The 22,048-nt window shown below is 47.1% G+C and overlaps 1 protein-coding gene across 2 annotated transcripts in view; it reads right to left on the bottom strand.

Moving 5' to 3' along the window:
- Window positions 1-4,897: 4,897 nt before the first annotated feature.
- Window positions 4,898-22,048, bottom strand: part of FLVCR2 (FLVCR choline and putative heme transporter 2) — a 59,001-nt gene continuing 41,850 nt past the window's right edge. Inside the window, exons 4-10 of one of the 2 annotated variants that reach the window (XM_061156585.1) lie at window positions 19,887-19,954; window positions 18,544-18,647; window positions 12,796-12,906; window positions 11,906-12,011; window positions 11,640-11,751; window positions 10,999-11,054; window positions 4,898-6,929 (exon numbers count right to left, since the gene is read on the bottom strand). In XM_061156585.1, coding sequence (XP_061012568.1) covers window positions 6,852-6,929; window positions 10,999-11,054; window positions 11,640-11,751; window positions 11,906-12,011; window positions 12,796-12,906; window positions 18,544-18,647; window positions 19,887-19,954 — 635 coding nt within the window. In that variant the 3' untranslated portion in view covers window positions 4,898-6,851. The remainder of the gene's footprint in view (window positions 6,930-10,998; window positions 11,055-11,639; window positions 11,752-11,905; window positions 12,012-12,795; window positions 12,907-18,543; window positions 18,648-19,886; window positions 19,955-22,048) is intronic. The other variant, XM_061156586.1, reaches the window with a different exon arrangement.

Below are 22,048 nucleotides of genomic sequence, written 5' to 3' on the forward strand. Positions count from 1 at the left end.
ATCTCCTTTAGGATGGACTGCTTGGATCTCCTTGCAATCCAAGGGACTCTCAAGAGTCTTCTCCAACACCACAGTTCAAAAGCATCAATTCTTTGGCACTCAGCTTTCTTCACAGTCCAACTCTCACATCCATACATGACTACTGGAAAAACCATAGCCTTGACTAGATGGACCTTTGTTGGCAAAGTAATGTCTCTGCTTTTTAATATGCTGTCTAGGTTGGTCATAACTTTCCTTCCAAGGAGTAAGCATCTTTTAATTTCAAGGCTGCAGTCACCATCTGCAGTGATTTTGGAGCCCAGAAAAATAAGGTCAGCCACTGTTTCCACTATTTCCCCATCTATTTGTCTGAACTTAACTTTTCTCAAACCTTAAGCTAACCAATGTGTTTCTCTTATGGAAAACTTTTTCTTAAGCTATGTTAATGAAACTATGTATTTACCTTGGAATCTGCCTTTCTTCAAATTGGTTCTGCCTAAGACTAAGCTTTTTCTCAAATCTTGAACTGGTAATGGCTCAACAAACTAGTACATCTTACTCGTGGAAAAGTTTTCTTAAGCCATGCTAATGAAACTATGTATTTGCTTGGAAATCTGCCTTTTTTCAAGCTTCATGCCAATTGTTTTATGGCCCAGGATGACTCATGTTGTGCCAAAGCTATCAAAAATGCATGTGGTAGGAGAGGGGCCTGGTGCAACTCTCTCAGTTTTGAAGTGTTTCTTTTATCTGATTAGCAACTTGCTAACAGATGCATAACTCCTGGCTAAAAACTAGCAAGGGGGCACTCTTTCTGTCCCATTCTGATGTCTATGTCAGAAGCTTTCTCTATCCCTTTTATACTTGAATAAAACTGTTAGGGGAAGCACACTGACTGAAACCACCCACCCTGGCCAGGCTCTCTAGTAACCATTTGCATGAGTTGTTTTAGGACAGGAGGTCCTGATAAGGAACACGGAACTAATAAGCCACCTCCAACCGGAAGAGTTCAGGAAAGGTCAAAAGGAGACACCGCGCGTCCGTCCACCTCCCAGAATCCCTCTCGCTGGCATCCATATTGGCCGAGTGATGCATGGGTGTGTGCGCCACCAGGATGGACTCTGAGTCAGAATGATTGGCTAAGGACAACTCGGAAACTAATCCCATCACCATAAAACCCTAGACTGCGAGCCACGAGCCACGTGGCAGAGCAGTCCTCCTGGGTTCCCTGACCCTGCTGCTCTCCGCCCGGGCGCTCCTTTCCCAATAAAATCTCTTGCTTTGTCAGCACGTGTTTCCTCAGACTATTCTTTTCTGAGTGTTAGACAAGAGACCTCTCTCAGGGCCCTAGAGAGGGCCCCCCACTTCCTACAACAAAACTTTTGCTACACAAAATGTCCAAGTGATCAAGCCTTGACTCTGGCCCTGGATCAAAATCCTCTCTGCTAGAGGTCATGAGTCCCAGCATAGCACATGGCTTGCAGCTGCAACCTTTCAATTATAAAAACTATTACTTAACACCATTTTATTATGATTGGTTTTCAGAAAATAACAAATTCTATATTATAATTTAATAGAAAAACCCTGTAATCACTTTTTAAATCCAGATGCATATCAGAATTATCTTGGAGCTTTTGAAAAATACAAATGCCCAGGTATTGCTTTTTTTCACCAGAGCTCCAGATATGTTTCTAATGAGCAGCCCTGTTTAAAAATAACTGGACTCTATGATGATATTTTACTTTTATTTAGTTTGTTTCACTTTTTCTACTTCATATTCAGTGCTCCCATTTCATTTAGTTTATGCTTTCTGGTTTTTCCATCTCTTTTTTTTTTTTTTGAAGTATAGTTCTTTATCAAGTATAGTAGAAAAATTCTTCTATACATATATATAAATAATATGTATAATATGTATATTTTAGAAACTTATGAATTTTTGCCTAACTGAAAAAATCTATGACATTTTGATTCTACTTGTTTGACTTAGCATGAATAGAATGCTAGATTTCTAATTTAAAAAAAAATAGACAGGCAACAAGCAACAAAGGTTTACTGTATAGCATAGGGAACGATAGTCAATATCTTGTAATAACCTATGATGGAAAATAATTTCAAAAATAATATATATCTATTTGTATAACTGAATCACCAAAAAAAGAATTCTACTTTTTGAAATTCAGTGATGTTTATCTTTTGTCAGTTTTTCTGAATGTCCTCTGGACATCTAATAACTTATGAGATATAAAATTTTAAATATATTTGTGTAGTATTACACAGGTTAATATAAATTAATATAAACAGGTTAATATAAATTAATATAAACAGATCTACTATATTTAAATTATTAATGACATCATTCCAGATGCTCCTATTCTTATTTTTTATGTAGTTGATAAAATATTCTCAGAGAAATGTTTATATGTCTCACTTATGATTATATATTTTTTTCTTTTCCCTTATATTTCTTCTGATTTTTGCTTTTTGTTTATGTCTATCTTCTCAGTGAATTGTACCTTTTATCATTAAAAATAATCATCTTTGTTTCATTAAAAAAAAACAAAACCCAACTTCCTTCAGTCTGAATTCAGTTCCTTTTAAATGGAGGAAGTAGGGGGCCCATTCTGACTCTAACCAATGGCTGGGCGGAACCTCTAACAGTCACTCACTAACAGCCAAGTGCTTGCCCCACCCCTATTGCAATTCCTATCTATCAATGTCCATTCCACAATCTTGTGGGAATAAGGGGTGATGATTGTTTTGGCTACTTCCTGCTGAACAGAGGCAATGAGGGGGTGATCATAAAGTGGAATTGATCAGCTTTGGGTCAAGAATACTCCTTAATAATTTTAGTAAGTAAAACAATTCTCTTGAACTATTTGAACCTGATGAAATTCCTTCTTCAAGGAAATTTTATTCTCAATACTTATCCTTTCTGAAGAGCAACCTTAAGTCTTGCAAGGGTTCACAAACACACTGCTCTCTAGGACTCTCAGGAGTTGGGTCATTTTCTGATGATGGTGAGGCTGCTTTGACCTGAGTGTGATGTATCTCTGGCTTTACTCCAGCTAACCTGACAGATGAGTGTGTGATAAGTAATACCACAGGTGGTTCTGTCCACTTTGCAGTCAGCTGGTGCCCAGGCCCTTGTTCTCCACGTTTTGAGAGGATGCAATGTCCAGGCCGGAAAGGATGTAAGGAAGGCTTGCTAGAAGCAAGCTCATGAACAGAGGTTTGTATGGCACCTAGAGTTTTAACATAATCGGCAACTGCTAAATCTTTCAAAGTATTTATACATTCTCCCTCATGGGCAGACACATGGAATGGCCTACCATACAATATTTCAAAGAGGCTAATTTTAAGCCTGCTTCTGGAAGCCACTCTGATCCATAGTAGGGCAACTGTCAAGTCCTGACCTCAAGTTAAATTAGACTCAACATATATTAGCAATGTTATTTAATGTAGAATTCATTTTCTCTGTTATTCCTATTGAATGTGCACTCCAGGATGAATATAGCTTTCCATTAATCTGCAGTGGTTTAGACATTTGTTGGGTTATGCTAGAGAGAAAAGCAGGGTTATTACTTTGAAGGGTGCCAGACTATCCAACAGCAAAGGCAATGGCAACCCACTCCAGTACTCTTGCCTAGAAAATCCCATGGATGGAGGAGCCTGGTAGGCTGCAGTCCATGGGGTTGCTAAGAGTCGGACACGATTGAGCGACTTCACTTTCGCTTTTCACTTTCCTGCATTGGAGAAGGAAATGGCAAGCCACTCCAGTGTTCTTGCCTGGAGAATCCCAGTGATGGGGGAGCCTGGTGGGCTGCCGTCTATGGGGTTGCACAGAGTCGGACACGACTGAAGCGACTTAGCAGCAGCAGCAGCAGCAGCAGACTATCCAAATTGGGGGAAATTTTCCTTAAGCATGGCTTTCACCACTTTGGAGGCTTTTTCAGTCCTGGTGCCTCCACCAGTCCTGAAAAGGACCACCAATACTAGCAGGAATCTGAAATTTCCTGCGGCTCAAGGCATTTAAGTCAAGTCTATTTACCAGTCCTCGGTGGCGCAGGCTCCTCTGTGTTGGATCCCTATCCGGGGAGATCTGACAGCAGTCTTTGGGTTATTTTTAGTACAAATCAAGCAATTTTGAGAGATCACTGGATGGTCCTTTGTAGGCTGATGATGAAGCTCAATCACTCAGTTTTGTCCAATTCTTTGTGATGCTGTGGATGTTAACCTACCAGGTTCCTCTGTCCATGGAATTTTTTTCTTAATATATATATTTTATTGACGTATAGTTGACTTGCAATGTTTTAGGCACATAGCAGGGTGATTCGGGTACATATATACATACACAGATAGTACATTTGAGCTGAAGTGAGAAACAAGTCATATGGACACCTGCCGCCAGTGAACCCCAGACACGGGGACTGGCCGGTGCAATGGCCCTGTGGTGGGAATATGCTTGGTACATTCAAGGCAAGGCAGGGAGGTCGTGTAGCTGGAGCAGAGAGACTGAACAGAACAGTGGAGGACAGACGGTCAGATAGGAAGGTGGGGGCCATAGTGCATGGGGTCTTGTGGGCTTTGATGAGGTCTGGGCCTTGGTTGCAGTAAGAAGCTAAAAGAGGGTTTTAAGTGGAAGACTGATGTGGTTGACATGCACTGTAAAAAGATCACGCTGAATGGAAAGTTGTTGGAACCACAGATTCGGCCTTGAGTTGCACTCTCCACATGGACAGACAGTAACATCTGCAGCCTCATCTTTAAAAAATAACCCACGAGCATGGTAACATCTATGTCTACAGAGGACCACCTTCCACAGTGTGGAGGAACACCCCCTCTACCCCAAGCCCCAGCCCTCCAGCCTGTTCCCACCGCCAAAGCCATCTCTGTCCCAATAAGTGACAAGGCAGACCACATGGAGGATATTTTATTGCTTTAATATATCTGGTGTTACAAATAGAAAATATGAATTATGATTTCAAATAAAACGATGGTTTCAGTAAACATTTTGTTTATAAAATTAAGAGGCTCAAGAGTAAACACTTTCTCTTTATTAAAAAGTAAGGCACCTTCCATTTCCACCTCCTTTCTACCACTAACTCAGTCCTTGCACCAGAAGTGTGAACTTCTTTTATGTACAGAGTACTGTATACACATGCGCGCGCGCGCGCACACACACACACACACACACACACACACACACACACACACACGCCAGCTGCCCTTGGGCAGTGGCCCAAGCACCCAGCACCACTTCTACGCTGGCAGCTCCAATATTCTGAGCCCAGGGCAGTGGCCACAACAAAACAGCACAGGGTTTGTGATCACAGAGCTCAAGGACATGAGAAACAACCAAAATGTCTTATTTTGAGGAGATTCTCCCCAAGCCCGTGAGTACAGCCAGACAGCAGGCAAGGCAGGAGGGGGCAGCTTGGGCTGGTTGGAAGGACATGTGCGTCTGTGCGCGGGTCACAAGGACATGTGCGTCTGTGCGCGGGTCACAAGGACATGTGCGTCTGTGCGCGGGTTACAAGGACATGTGCGTCTGTGCGCGGGTTACAAGGACATGTGCGTCTGTGCGCGGGTTACAAGAAGGACATGTGCGTCTGTGCGCGCTCAGAAGTGTCTGCCTCTGGGACCCCATGGACTGCAGCCCGCCAGGCTCCTCTGTCCTTGGAATTCCCCAGGCAAGAATGCTGGAGTGAGTTGACATTTCCTGCTCCAGGAGATCTTCCCGCCCCAGGGATCGGACCTCTGTCTCTTGCGTCTCCAGTGGCAGATTCTTTACCACTGGCAACACCTGAGAAGCTCCTGGTTGAAAGGGAGTCCCTTTAAATTCAGAATATCTGAGAAAGAATTATTACTATTATAGAAGGGGTGGGGAGAGGGGCTGGGGCTGCAAACTCTGTTCCCACCTGAGGAGGACGCGCTTACCTAACCCAGCAGACCCGAGTCCCATTCACGGGCCACCTCTCCTTCTGCCCCTTCCCCTCATCTCTCAGGGACCTTTGGAGTTCTCAGGGGGGAAGGACCCAGGTGAGTTTGCAGTGAGGGTTACAGGTAGGAGAACACGAGCCCCTGAGTGGCGTTCGGAGGAAGGCAGCAGAGGTGACAGTGAGCACAGAAGGCCCTGGGCCAGGACATCTCCTGCAGAAAAGAACCTTTCTGTTCCCAAATCAGGCTACCAGACTCCCCAGATTCATAAGCACCATCACATCCCAAGGAGGTCAACGCCCTGAATAGGCTTCTTCTTCTCGGCCACATTAATGTTTTTGTCAAGTTTATTGGTGTTTGGTGTGATCAGCTCTGAGGAGAGAGGGTTTGCAGACAGACGCCAGCACGAGCTGGAAGAACCTGGTCCCAGTGTCCTGAGGGGTGTCCTGAGGGTGTTTTCTCTCCCACAGAAGGTCAGTGGTCAGTCTGGGGCCCAATAATGACCCTCGTCCAGAGCAGCTGCTGCTCCTGAGAACTGGGCTCCTAAGGGTCGTCAGACACTAGAAAAATTAATCTCCTGAATAAGCTTTCTTTCAGGATCATGTGCAGGCTTTGTCCCGAGGGATGGGCTGGAACAGGAAGGTGAGGTAGCAGCCAGGACTGACTCCAGGCTTCTCTCTGCCTCCCCAGCTCCCAGAACCTGCAGGGGGAAGGCAGGGCCCCCACCTGTGTGGTGGAAAGTGCATCTCCCCCACGGAGACCGGGCAAGCTCTGGAGTGGGTTCCAGGAGGCAGAGGCTCTTTCCTCCAAGACACAGATGTTCCTCCCAGTTCCCCCAGAAGCTGCTCGGGTGAAGGCGGTGGGGCTGGCAGGCAGAGGTGGGCTGGCTGAAGAGGTGGGGGTGGTCCGAGTCCCCCGAATCATTCCTCCACCCTCTCTCAGAAACGCTCCTCCCGGACAGTGGTGGGGGCTTTGCTGCTCTTGCTGTCCTCCTCCTCCTCCCCCTCCTGGGGTTTCTACAAGACAGACAAGGGGACGGCCCTTGGGGTGAGGCGGCAGGGACTCTACCCTGCTGAGTATCTGCCTGCCCATGTGTCTGGAATCCGGGGGAAGACCAGAGACCCAGGCACTCAGCATCCCCGACAGTGAACAAGGACGAGGACAGGGGCTCCGCTCACGCACAGAGCTCCCCAGACACACACCATCACGACAGAGTGAAGGAGGAGTGAAAAGGCCAGCCTTCCGGGACACCACAGCCTCCAGGGACCATCTCACTGTGAGTGCCACTGAGCTCCCGTCACCCTCCTCCCCTTCTGACAGCCTCACCCCACCTGGATGGACCCCCGCATGCCTGTGGAAGGGCCAGGTCTGCACCCTCCTCAGGAGTGCTGACTGCCCCCGGTCAGGGGCAGCCCCTAGGATGATGAACATGGTTACCATGTGTGTGAAACAGATGCACAGCGAACTGTTACAAAGACAGGATGTATTATGGCTCAAAATATGTATATATTAATATAGTTTCCCCACAGAAAAAGAGACTTTACATGTGAATATCTTTTCCCCATAGAAAAAGAGACTCTGGGTCAATTTGTCATCAGATTTCTTGGGGACGATGGCACAGAATTAGAAGGCATTCAGGGTCACACTTGTTAGCTGGGTGGGATTTAAACATGCCCTGGAGATTATGCTCTGAGGTTCCTAGGTGCTGACTGCCACCTTGGGCGTTTGTCTGCTTTTTAGGAGCACTTTGCTTCTTCCCTCAGGGGCTCATCTTGTTCCCAACAAGGCCTCCAGCACAGGCTGAGCCCCACACAGCTCTGACCATCGAGGCTGGCGGAGCACATGCAGGCCACATCAGCTGGACAAACAGCATTTCACCCGCCACGACCCCCAGGGCAGCCCATGGCAGAGGCAACAGCGGGAGATCCAGCGCCCGGTTCTCCATCTTGCTAACTTGTTGGCACCAGCTCAGCCTCAGCCCTGAGAAGCCCTCACTCAGAACCAGCAGCTGACTTCAATCAGTCAGGCCACCTCCTGTCTCTGACACACTCATGCACACACACCCGCCTCCTTCAGCGCCATCACCTTGAACTCACAACCAAACAAGGCTTATGTCTCTGTGGCCGAGAACTACCAACTGGAAGAAAAATGGAAATCCAAACATAGATTGTCATCATCAGCATCAGTCCTGACCCACTGAAAGTTCTGGCTCTTTCAGCCAATGACCCACCTCACTGATCAGAAAGTGCAGCTCTGGCCCAATGCACTCCCTGCCCTGTTGTCCCCTGGTGCTGAGACTGAAGTCCTGGGATGGCCTGCAGGTCCCACTCACCCACCACCTTGGTGGGGGAAATGACGGCTCCTTCACAACGCCCCTGACAGCCCTGACTTCCCTGGGACCAGCCCCTCGTGACTCTGACCCCCGTCCCACCAGGCCCCCCAGGAGCGAGGGAGGTGCGGACGCCTGGGGAGTATCCAGGACAGCCCCGTGAGCGCCTGCACCCGCTGGCCTCCTGGTCCGACCCGTGCTGCTTCCCACAGTCCTCACGGACAGACTGAGCGCTCACCGCCTACCGGGTAACAAACCTGGTCCCCGGGGACAAGGATCTGCCTGTAAGTCAGGGAAGTGTGGGCCGACCTAAGTAGTAACAGGAGGAAATGAAAATGTGTACATGGAGATGTGGGGCTGGGGGGCCAGTGGTGTAGAAAGCTTGTCAGACTCTCAAAAGGAAACAAGCAGGGTAGAAAGCCCAGCATGCACAAGCACATTTCTACATCCACAGAAAACACTGGAAAATGACTAAATGTTACTAGGTTATCTCTGGGCACTGGGACTACAAGCAACCTTTACTTTCTTCTGTTTGCTTTTGCCCAGGGAAACACAGATTACAAAGTAAACACAGCAGAATCTCATATCGCTTGACACAATGCATCACATTTCAAATTGAAATCTTTTCACAAGAAATCCATCCTGTTATCATAGGCACCTTTTCATAGGCTCACACTAATAGTCACCAAAGTGTCCCAAATCACGCTTCCTCGTCTATGGCACAGGGACAAGCCCATCTCCGCAGGGCTGATGCCACACTTCTACAGGCTCCTGAGAAGACCACTCCTGTCTCAGACGTTCCCTCTGGCCCCACTCAATGTCCTGTCCCAGGCATCGCCCCCTTCACCTGCTACCTGCTACCACCTGCCAACTCCAGAGCATGAGATCAGAGGACAAACAAGAAGGGAACAGAGATTAGCATCCATCTCTCAGCGCATATCCTTAAAGCACTAAACGTACCTCTTTCAGATACCATTTTTGCCTTAGATAATTGGCAAAGATTTTCAAAATGATAAATACTCACGGTTGGCCTCATACACTGCTAGAGCAATGTACATTAGTAGTATTGATAGCACCTTCTTTCTACAGGACAGTCTGATAACACATATCAAAGTCTTAACAACAGCACAACCAGTGATCTGTTTCTCAAGAAAATACAGTGCTTAAGAACATGCCCAAAGAGTCAACTCCAGAACACAGTATCATCTCTAACAACAATTAGAAACAATCTTAGTGTTCCTGGACAGGAAAATTGTCAATCAAATCATGTCTATCCATGTGCAGTTATTAGAACACTGTGACGTCAAGCATGTTGTAAAAGACTAATGACCTGACAAAGCGCTTGCAGAAAGTACAAAAGCACTTAGAACAAGAAAGCTTACAGAACAACAAAAGCACAAGACTCTATTTTTGTTTAAAAAATACATACATATACCCACACATATATATTATATGTGTACACAGACATGTGTGAGCAAATGCAAAAAGACAGGACCTCATCTCTAGGTGATGCTATTACAGGATGACTTTTAAATTTTGTACACTTTAAAACAAACAAAAAATTAAAAAATGTGTACACTTTGCTATATTTAAAATTTTTTTCTGCAAAGAATGTGTATTACCTCTGTAACAGGTTTTGGGTGTTTTGTTCTTTTAAGCAATATCCCACTGCTCCTGAGAGCTGAAATTCCTTTCATCCTGATTCAGATTTGATATCTAACACATTGGTTAAAAGATTCCCTGGTAGCTTCACCTGCAATGCAGGAGACCCCAGTTCGATTCCTGGGTCGGGAAGATCCCCTGGAGAAGGGATAGGTTACCCACTCCAGTATTCTTGGGCTTCCCTTGTGGCTCAGCTGGTAAAGAATCTGCATGCAGTGTGGGAGACCTGGGTTCTATCCCTGTGTTGGAAAGATCCCCTGGAGAAGCGATAGGCTACCCACTCCAGTATTCTTGGGCTTCCCTGGTGGCTCAGACGGTAAAGAATCCTCCCACGATGCGGGAGACCTGGGTTTGATCCCTTCGCCCCTGGAGAAGAGCATGGCAACCCACTCCAGTATCCTTGCCTGGAGAATCCCCATGGACAGAGGAGCCTGGTGGGCTATAGTCCATGGAGTCACAAAGAGTCGGACACGACTGAGCCCAGCACAGCACGATGGTTAAAATAGTTCCCAGCCAATTAGAAAAGATGGGAAATACTTTTCTGTTCTCGATCTAATAATTCCAGGTCCTCTCCCCTTCCACCATGACCCACCCCTGCTTCCTGACGTGTACTTTGAGAGCCCAGCTGGCAGCCCACTGGTTCTGGTCCCTCCCTGGCACCTCCTGAGGGCCTGCCACATGCCAGGAGAGCCCCTGCCTCGGGGCCACAACCGCTATGACAGGATGAAGGAGCCAGCCCCCCACATCTCCTCTCCATTCAAGAACCCCAGGCTGAAAGGAGAGGAGCCGGGGCCTCGGGACTTGTCTCAGGACCCCGGGGTGGGTGTTGCTCGGCAGACTGTGACACAGGGACCAGCTCTGGGGACCAGAGCAGGGAGGCCAGGAGCAGGGAAGGAAGTGGGAGAAAAACCCGGAGAGGGCAGCAGGAAAGCGGGGCTGAGCCCCACGGAGGAAGCCCTTTGTCTCCACGTGTGTGACGCTGAGCTGCTCTCACAGCCACCGGTCCCCCGGGCGCTCCCCCCGCCTCCCCCCAAGGCCACAGCCTCAGCAAAGTCTGTGCCCACATCTCTGCCCGGCAGCTCCCACATACTCACATTTTCAGGAATTTCTTTGTTTGCATCCTGCCTCCGGAGATCTGCCTTGATGAACGCTGAGGTTCAGGGACACAGAAGAAGGGCAACAGAAAGTTATCAAGCAGAGCAATGGTCAAGCTCATCCACAAGAGGGAGCCCTTAACTCTCCTAAGGGTCATGAGTATCCCACCTCCTTCAGATCTTCCAGGGATCTGGAGGTTCCATCAGCCACCTTGACAGAGCCTGTGGGACCACTGCTGTGCCAGGAAGAAGCTAGTGATGACGCTGGCCTCCATGCACAGACCCCTGATATTTGCAGGGAGCTTGCACATAGTGCTCCAATCCTCACAGCAATTTCCATTCTACAGATTAGGAAAGTGGGGCTCCCAGAGGTCGGTCCACTTGCTCAAGGTCAAAGAGCTGTGGAGGTCAGTGTCACAGTGCAGGGTTCCAACAAGGGTCTTTTGAGACCAAAACTGAAGCTCATTCTAACAAAATATGCTACTGCCTGCCAAAGATACTTCCTCATGAGCCCTCTCGTCTGCCCTGCTGCACGTGAGCCCCTTAGCTGTATGATCAGTCAAGACATTAGCTGCCAAACTGCCAACAGTCTAAACTCAGGCACAGTCAAAGCATCACTTTTTCCTGAGGCCCCGACTCACCAGTGAGCACTGCTCCAAGGGTCAGAAAGACGCACAGGAAGATGTTTCCAGGCATGGTTCCATAGTTGTCGATAATCTGGCCCTGGGAGATGGTGAAGATGATCCCGAATACCTGTAAAGGCACGGAGAAGACTGGAAACAGAGGCCCAGGCAACCAGCCCACAGGGGAGCTGAGCTGCCCGTATGCAGGGGGCGCCTGCTCCCGCCGAGCCCGGGAGGGAACAAGGACCCATGGCTTCAAGGCCACCACCCAACGAGTGGCCTACCTGGGCAGACACGTTGAGGAGGCCAGATGACATGCCTTCTGATTCTGGGTATGTCAGCTCCACGGCAAATTCAAATCCCAGTGGGAGGTAGCCAGTCATAAAGAAGCTAAAGCCCAGATCACAGAAACAAGATGATGGAGAACATCCGGAAAAAGGAAAAAAGGGTGCCCGTCTCCTGCCCTACAACTCCTTTTTCTGTTTCTTCCCATCAAGACATGCCAGGCCCTTGAAAATCAGGCCACCCTCTAGGTGGTCATTACACACATACGCTCACACACCCTCTCATGTACTGTCCATAGGAAAATAGGCAAGAGATGAAGCTGAGCAGAGATCCCTGTGGAAAGGGCGCCATTTCCTATACTTTCTCATACAACAGGTCTAGAAAATTCCAGCTCTGATCTCTTTCAACTGCACCACACTTCCTGGTGCTTTCACACCTGTTATTTCTCTCCTTCTTTCCTACAACTCCACAAGGGAGGCCACTCATCTGCAATTACAGCTAAAGACACTGAGCCTCAGAGTGGGTAGGGAGGTGCCTATGATCTAATAAACAGTCAGCAACAGTGAGCTCAGGACCCACCCTTTCTGATCCCCAGGCCTGTGTACTTCCTGTGACCCCATGTTGTCCCAGGCAGAACTCATAAAGACGCTAAACATTTCCTAGCTTCCCAGAGATTTATGAAGGACATAGTCCATCCCAACAGCATGGATGGGCCTGGGTGCCCCAGGCAGCATTTTGAAGCCTTTATGAGTGAACATGACCTCTGGCCATTTCCACGTTTGCAGAAGTCAATGAGAGGTGGCAGATCCCTATCGCATCCTAGGATGTCAGTAGGTCCTGGAACCATGGATGGCGCTTTCTAGTTAAGCAGGTTCGAAGTACAACTTACCCCATTGCGCCAGCCGTGATGAACACTACCCACAGGTGTCCCAGGTTCAGGGTGTATGTGTAAACCACCATGCCCACCAGAGTCATGATATAGACCACCAAAGTTGTCTCCCTACAAGCAGAGGCAGTGAAGTTGAGTCATAAACTGCAGACTTTAACAGGATATTTTCCCTTCCTTCCTTCCTCTTTTCCTCCACCCCACTTCCTATCTTTTGGGCAGCTGCCGAGTGCTGAGCAAGCCCAGGTCTGTGTGCTATTTACTCTCAAAGAATTTTCTGTCCATGAGGTTGATGGACACTGGACCAATGATCACACTGTAGCTCACAGTTACAAAGGGTGAGACCAGGACAGTATGAAGCCATCTTGTAGCACGTGTGTTCTCCTGTAGAAACCTCTCAGCAAGTCAACACTGCACCTGGATTGGGTACATCCCACCCACAAGCAGGGACACAGCCCTTTCCTTTTCTCCTTCCACCAGAAAAAACAAAAACAAAAAAACAGGGACACACATCAGCTGTGGTCAGGGGGCGGTGGCACGCAGGCAACCCCAGAAGCCCGTTTTGCTTGTCTGCATCGCCCCCCGCCCCCCGGACAATGCTGGGCAGGGACCTGACTGAGAGTCTCTGTCGTCTCCGGGTCCTTCCTGTTACCACACGTGCAGCCCAGCTCTCCCCGCTGAATCTGAACTGCTCCGCTCCTGACAGTGCAGCGGAGAGAACATTCTCCAGCCCTGAACGAGCCCTTGACTCCAAAGCCCGAGGGAGAAAGCTGCGCCCACTCCCGGCGCGTGTCCCTCCTCTGGCCCCTCAGAAGGCCCAGCAGGCCTGGTTTCTCTTCCGGGCTCACCCTGCTCGTGCCCCTGCACGCACCTCGCCCCCCAGGTGGCCCACCCAGGACCGCTGTGGCCCTCACTTCTGCACTGGGACCCCACCCTCTCCCCGTCCTCCTGACTGAGGTCAGGGGCTCGGCACCTCCTTGGGCGCTGTGGCCACGAGCATCAGGACTCAGACCATGAAAGCTCAGAGCCTTCCCTCATCTCTGCTGAAGCCAGAAACACAGTGGGGCTGGCAGGTGCATACTGTGCTTATGTCAAACTGATACTGCAGTGATTGGAGGCCAGAGATTCTCTTAAGCACTTTACATATATTTAGTATTTCATTTAACCCTTACCAAAGCCCTGCAGGAAAAGAATGACTGATTTAAGAAAACTGAAATCATATCAAGCATCTTTTCTAATCACAAAAGTGAGATTAGAAATCAACTACGAGTGTAGTGGATTCATGTTAATGTTTGACAGAAAACAATAAAATTCTGTAAAGCAATTATCCTTCAATTAAAAAATAAGCAAATTTTTTTTAATGTAAAAAAATTTTTTTAAAGTTAAAAAAAAATCAACAATGAGAAAAGAACTACAAAACCCACAAACACATGAAGGCTAAATAATTATCCACCAAGCAACCACCAGGTCACTGAAGAAATCAAAGTAGAAATTAAAAAAAAAAAAAAAGAACACCTGGAAACAAATTGACAAAAAATACACTACGGATTATATGGGGTACAGGAAAAGTAGTTCCAAGAGGCAAGTTTTAGTGACACAAGCCAATCTCAGGACTTAAGAAAAATCTTTAAACAGTGTAATGCAAGGCAGTCAGCATAATCAAAGCAATTCCTGTCAGAACACTAACGGAAACTCTGCAGAATTAGAACAAATAATTCTAAAATGTGTATGGACATACAAAAGACCACATATAGCCAAAGCAATCTTGAGAAAGTATAAAACTAGAGGTATCAGTTCTTCCAGATTTCAAACTGTACTCCAAAGCTATTGTAATCAAACCAGTATGGTACTGGTACAAAACAGGCGCAGATGAATGGATCTGAAGAGCAGCCCAAAATGATGAAAGAGGCAACAATATACAATGGGGAGAAGACAGACTCTTCAATAAATGGTGTTGGGAAAATTGGACAGCTATACAAAAAAGAATCAAACTCAACTGCTCTCTCACGCTATGCAGAAAAACAAACTCAAAATGGATTAAAGACTTAAAGACTGAAACCACAAAAATTCTAGAATAAATTTATAGGCAGTACACTGACATCAGTGTTAGTAATTTCGGGGGGGTGGGCAGAAATGTCTCCTCAGGCAAGAGAACCAGAAGCAAAAACAAATAGGACTACTTCAAACTGGAAAGCTTTAGCACAGTAAAGCAAACTACCAACAAAATTAAAAGGCCATCTATTGAATGGAAGAAGATATATCTATAAGGAGTTAATATCCAAGATATACAAAGATTTAATACAACTCAACATCAAAAGAAAAAAAAACCCAATTGAAAAGTGGGCAGAGGATCTGAACAGAGATTCTTCCAAAGAAGACGTACAGATGGCCAAGAAGCAGTGCAAAAGGGAACCCTTGTGAACTGCTGGAGGGTACTGTAAATTGGTGTGGCCACTATAGAAAACAATATGGAGATTTCTAAAAAAAAGTTTCAAAACAGAACACCCAGGGGCCTTCCCTGGTGGCTCAGTGGTAAAGAATCTACGTGCTAATGCAGGAGACATGGGTTTGATCCCTGGTCTGGGAAGATCCCACATGGGGCAGAGAAAGTGAGCCTGTGCACCACATCTATTGAGCCTGAACTCTAGAAGTGCAACTACTGAAGCCCAGGCACTCTAGAGACTGTGCTCCACCACAAGAGAAACCACTGCAGTGAGAAGTCCATGCACCACAACTAGAGAAAAGCCTGCAAAACAACAAAGATCCAGCACAGCCAAAAATAAATAAAATTATATGTATATATATGAAAACCCAGAACACTCAGATGATCCAGCAATTCCACTCCTGAGCATTTATCCCAAGAAAATGAATACACTAATTCAAAACAACATATGTACCCCAATGTTCACTGTAGTATCATGTACAAAAGCCAAGATAGAGAGGCAATCTAAGTGCCCATCAATAGATAAGTGGATTAAAAAGATGTGGTATGCACACATATGTATTTCAGCCATAAAAAGGAATGAAATCTTGCCATTTGCAGTGACATGTATGGACCCAAATGATTTTATGCTAAGTGAAATAAGTTAGAGAAATACAAATACTATATTATTTCATTGCTATGCAGAATCTAAAAAACAAAATAAATGAACAGACGTTAAGTCAGAAACAGACTCATAGATACAGAGAACACACAGATGGCTGCCAGAAGGGGGTGGGGGGGGGGGGGGCGGAGGGAGGAAAGAAACAGGTGAAAGAGATTAAGAGGTACAAACTTCCAGATGGAAAATAGATGAATCAAAGGGATGAAATGTACAGGGTGGGGAATACAGCCAATGAGTAATAATATCATGGTATGGTAACAGACCACAACCAGACTTAACTTAGGGGTCATTTTGAAATTTCTAGAAATATTGAATCATTATGTAGTGCAAGGAACTAACATGGTGTCGTAGGTCAATAATACTTCAAAAACCAAACAAGCATGCAAACTCACAGAAAGAGAGATCAGATTTTTGCTTACCAAAGGTAAGGATGGGGTAGGAGAAGGGGAAATAGGAAGAAGGCAATCAAAAGGTTAAAAACTTCCAGGTGTAAAATAAGTAAGGACTAAGTAGGTAATGTGGGCTTCCCTGGTAGCTCAGATGGTAAAGAATCTGCCAGCAATGTAGGAGACCTGGATTCCATCCCTGGGTCAGGAAGATGCCCTGGAGGAGGGAATGGCAACCCAATCCAGTATTGTCGCCTGGGGAATTCCACGGACAGACTGTGGGGTCGCAAAGAGTCGGACACAACTGAGCGATCAGCACACACACACAAGTATGTAATGTACAACACGATAAACATAATCAACATGGTATATGTTATATATGCAAGTTGTTAAGAAAAGAAGTCCTAAAGGTCCTCATCATGATATTTTTTCTATTTCTTTAATTTTGTATCCATACATGATGATGGATGTTCACTAAACTATTTGTGATGTTGATTTCATGATGTATGTAAATTAAACCATATGCTGTTTATAGATACAGTTTAAGTCCATTATATCTCAATAAAACTGGTAGGAAAAAGAAACATATGACTATCTCCAATATGACAAATGTGGAAACCGAGCTCGGACCAGTCAAGTTACTTGTCCAAAGTCACCTACTAGGTAAATGCAGAGTAGGATTAGAAACCCACGCTCTATCCACTCCCACACACAGGAATACTAACACACGATGGGGCTACATCTTTGGAAAAGAGCAACAGCCTCTGAAGGACACTCCTCCCTTCTGGGTCTTCAAAGCAGCTGCTGAGGTCAGAGGGCCTTCATCTCTCCTCCCCCTACCCCCCGCATACAGGCCCTCCCGCTGCAGAACCCAGCTCCACGGACACCCATCTCCCTTGCTGACCCCACAAGCTCACCCTTTGCCATATTTCTTTACACACAGCTTCTTCTTAAACCACTATCCTGTCTGCAAAACTATCTGTAGCCTCAGCCAGACATAAATGGACCTGACCATCCAATTTCCATCTCCAAACCAAAGGAGACACACCTGGGAGCCTCAGGGAGAAGGAACAGGGACCAAAATGCCCAGATGACAGAGCTCCCCCACCCTTTCTCTGCCCAAGTAGTGGATCAGAAAGAATGTCCATGCTGACTGCAGGATGCAGACATCAAATGACACTAGGAACCAGTGTCAGCTAGACTCTGCAGTGTCCTCCCAGCCCTTTCACTGTCTTTTCACTCTCTTTTCTGGTTCATCTGAATCATCTGGCTGCCCACATCCTGGCCCAGCAAGCATTCCAATCCCTGCTTTCTGTTGCCACAGAGCAAGCCCAGAAAAGAGATGCTGCTATTCCCCAGTTCAAGGGAGGCCAGTCCTCACTGCCTGAAACCAGCAACCAGCATATGGCAGAAACGAGGCAGTAGCGCAGCTCCACCAGCAGGAATTAGGTCCAGCCGGGCTCCTCCTTGTGTCCGGCCAGGCAGCCACATCGCCAGGGAGGGCCTCAATTGGCCTTTGATGAGGGCAGCCAGAGGGAGCCCTGGTCTGACCAGAGCCTCACAGAAGCGGGTTTGTATGCAGAGAACAGGTCTGCCGCTGTCTGTCGCCTCCAGACACTGGGAACTTTGGAGGCCTTGACAAAGCAGCCCAGAATATACTGCCCTGCCCAGCGCAGGACAGCCCAGGCAGCTGCCCCACTGAGCCGCATTAACTGAGCACCCAGTGGACGCAGAGCACAGGACGCACTTAAGCTGAGCCTCTGTTTTCAGAGCACTTTCTCCAAGGCTGGCTACTGAATCAAGGCATCCGGGTTGATTTCTAAATGCAGACTCCCCTACTGAATTGACATCCATGAGGGGTGGAACCCAGGGATCTGTGTTTTTAGTAAGCATCCTGGTTTAGCCTGCAATCCACTAAAATCTTCGTGGCTCTTAGAAATGCACTGGGCAATCAGGACTAAACCGTATCACAATATTTATCAGTGGAAGCAATATTTACCAACGTGGAAGCAATTGCAAGGTAATACACTGAAAACTGTTGGAAGCACAGAGCACCCTGGTTAGCCCCAGGAGGTCCACGAGCAAGACTTGGGAACCTGGCAATGGAACCACCTCCTCATCCCCGGAGAAGATACATCTGAACCTCCCCCTTGACCACTCAGACCCCGGCTGCTGCAATCACATCCTTGGAGCCATGCTCCTAAGAACATGTCATTTCAAAACATGGTCTCCAATTCAGTCCAAGCGGGAGAGTCACTTACTTGTAGGTTTTGGTCCTATCCAGCCAGATGCCTGAGATCACAGCCCCAAGCATTCCTGCAAGGACGATGGTCAGGCCGATTCTTCCAGCATTCACCTCTTCCCCCTAGGGAAACCACAGCCCCAAGGATCACTCAAGGATGGAACAAGACATCTGACAGGGCACGGTCACCAGGAGGCAAAGGGGTAAAGGCAAGTAACTGGGGTGCCATTACAGCCAATTCTCAGAAAGTAGCAGAACAAGACAAGCTGTAAAAAGCTGCCAGTAATTCTAGGGGAGGAAATCCTAGAATAACTGCTCCTCCTAATATAATATAATATAACCCTGGGTGTGGGTGCATGATACTGGATGCTGGGGGAAAACAAATTCTATCTTTAGAAACCACTTTTAGGTAGATTTTTCAAAAATATAACCCCCTTAGGAACCCTTTATCATTATTCCCATTTCACAGATGGAAAAACTGAAATATGTACATCCGAACATTCCATACTTAGGCTTTTTTTTCCAGTTATCACTGTTTTAGAGGTAGGAAGATATTACATATGTTTGCGTGTTTATTAAGAGCCAGACACCATGCTGAGGGTTTTATATCATCATCGTATTTAATTCTCCTGATTGCCCACCAGGAGGTTAAGAATCAATATTCCCCATTTTACAGATGAAGACATCAAGGTACACTGAAATTAGCCTACTAGCCGAAGGTCATGAGGCCTTTATTAAGTGTAGAGGCAGGATTTGAACTCAGACCTGTCAACCTCCAACACTGGAACACTCACTCACCCATGGTGGCCCACCGTTCCCACGCTGAGACCCTCGACCTTCCGAAAGAGGGTTGGGCCTGACATCCCGACTGCAGGATACTCAGTGTCCATTTCCCAGTATTTAACCCTCCCTGGTTCTGGAGACATTTGCAACCTGCTTTCCGTTGAGCAACTAAGACTTTAACATTAAATCTTGCCCACATTTCACAACTTAATTGATTTCATAGATGATTCTATGTGTATATATGTTTACCTACCATGTTGCCAGGCACCGTGCTATGTACTTTACACATGTAAATCTTATGATTTACTTTCTAATTGTAAAATTAGTCTTTTAAAAAAAAATAAAATTAAATTAATCTTTCAATAAATAACTAGACTTATTTTGCAGAAAAGAGCATGAGAGCTCAGAGGCTAACCAGCTCTCACACCGCTGAGAACCACCAGACCTGGGGCTGAGACCCAGGGCCGCCTCCCTCCAAATCCTGGAGTGCACACCATACCACACTGCCTCCCCAGCTCCTGCCCAGACACTAGACATCTCCTTCCCTCTGGCACTGGTCAGCTTAGGGAATGCCCTTACCGGATAGTGGAAGATCACCATGCGAGTCAGCAGAGTGGACAAGGCATAAAAAGCACCAGCATTCAGACCTGAAGGAAGGAGGGGGAAACACAGCATTAGGGTCACTGTCCTGCTGGGGTCATTGCTGGCTCTCCCCTCAGTGGTGAGAGAGGGAGGAAGTTCTCATCCTTGTTGCCACTGAAGGTGGTGACCTCAGAGAAGAAGAAATACTACAGAACAACCCAAGGTAACCATTTTAACCTCTTTTTAGCCACACACCATTGCCCTCTCATCCCTTTATCCTGTGCTAAAAACACAGGCTCCAGGAAGTACACATTACTCCTAGGTCAGATCCACCTACATCCCTCCTAAGCACTGGCCTGAACTCACTGAACTACTGGACACCTTTCCACCTCCTCCTGAAGACCTATGCCCTCTCCAGAATGCTCCAGACCTCTGACCCCTGACAACACTCCCATTCTCACCTGTTTTCACATCTCTCCAACTTTTCTTCTCAGACTCAACACCATACAAAGTCTTACATTTGAAACCAGAAAGGACCCTAAAGAACATTTAGATGACTCTCCTAATTCATTCATTTATCCAACAAATAAATGGAACACTTAGAACATTCTGTAAGAATCAATTTCCTTAGAGGATGAAGTCATTTTGTTCAAAGCCACACAATGACTTCGTAACTAATGTGAGACCAAAATGAATCCAAAGGAGAAGGACCTCCTCCCTTCCTTTCATAACAACAGTGATGGTGACGATGGTGGTGGTGACAGTGGTGGTGATGATGGTAGTGGTGGTGATCGTGGTGAAGACAGTGGTGGTGGTGATGGACATGGTGATGGTGAAATGGCAGTGGTGGTGATGGTGGTGAGGCTCACACAACCACCACTGGCACACGTGGCATTAGGTCCACTAAAAAGGATGTAAGACAGGACACGGTGCCCAGGCAGGGCAGCCTCAGGAGTTGATGGTGACGGTTGATGGTGATGATGGTGGTAGTCATGGCAACAGCATACGCTTATGTACTAGGCACTTTTCTAAACATCTTACAGTCCTCATAACAACCCCGGAAAGTAGCTAATATATCCTCATTCCCATTTTATAGATAAGAAAAATGCACACACATTTAAAAAACAAATACAGAGGTCATTCTGGAAGACACACCAGGGATCTTTTTAATTTCAGCTAATTTTGAGGCTCGCAGGACTACCACGGGCACACCTGGCATTAGGGTCACTTAGAAGGATGTAAGACCGGACACGGTGCCCAGGCACGGCAGCCTCAGGCGCCCCCTTCACTGGAGCCAGTCCACAGGACCCCAGGCCACAGACACTCAGAAGCCGTTCTCTTTTGCCCCCAAGCTGATGGCTCAGTGCAGGGAAACGTGGGCATGGCCCCCACCCTGCCTTAACCCCTCCCAGGAGCCACGATAGTTTGTAACTCATGCAGAGGCATGGTTGCCAGGGTCTCCATAAGGGACAGGCCAGTGGAAAGAGTCACTGTGCTCAGAGAAGGACAATGAAGGGCTTCCCAACAGGGGTGAGAAGATGGCCCAGCCCACTTGCAGTTCTTTCCATCGGAAGTAAAGTCACCTAACTGCAGTTGACTTCCACTCTTTATCAGGTTCCCAGAGGAATGAGAGACAAAGTTAAGAAAAGGTCAAATTCTCCTGCAAAATGGGGGGGTTTGGTTTGCCCTCCACACCATCACATGGGTGGTAAGAGGCAGGCTGCATTCGAACCCAGACTGAAGGGTGCCGGGTCCTCTAGCTTAAACACTCGATCTTATATCCTCACTGAACTGATCCTCAAAGACTTCCCCAGCTCAGCTCACTGGTAATTTCATGCCCAGACTCTCCGAGCAAGTCACCTCAGGGATGCAACGAGGCTGAGCCCAGTGCCACCTCCCGAGGGGCACAGGGCCACAGTCGGTGCCCCAGACGTGTCATCAAATATCACTACAGCTGCCACACTCAGGCTCCCAGCAACTTCTCAGATAACAAGCATACCTACACCTCACCTTCTTACCACACACCCAGCCACTTGGAAATTCCATTCCCAGGCCAAGAGAACCCACAAGGAGACACATTTCTGAAATGGTGTGCAAGAAGAATGAAACCAGCCCCCTTCCTGCCCCTCAGTTTAACAGGGCCAGGGGGCAGGGCACAT

This window comes from Dama dama, chromosome 12 (genome assembly GCF_033118175.1).
Source record: "Dama dama isolate Ldn47 chromosome 12, ASM3311817v1, whole genome shotgun sequence".
Taxonomy (NCBI): domain Eukaryota; kingdom Metazoa; phylum Chordata; class Mammalia; order Artiodactyla; family Cervidae; genus Dama; species Dama dama.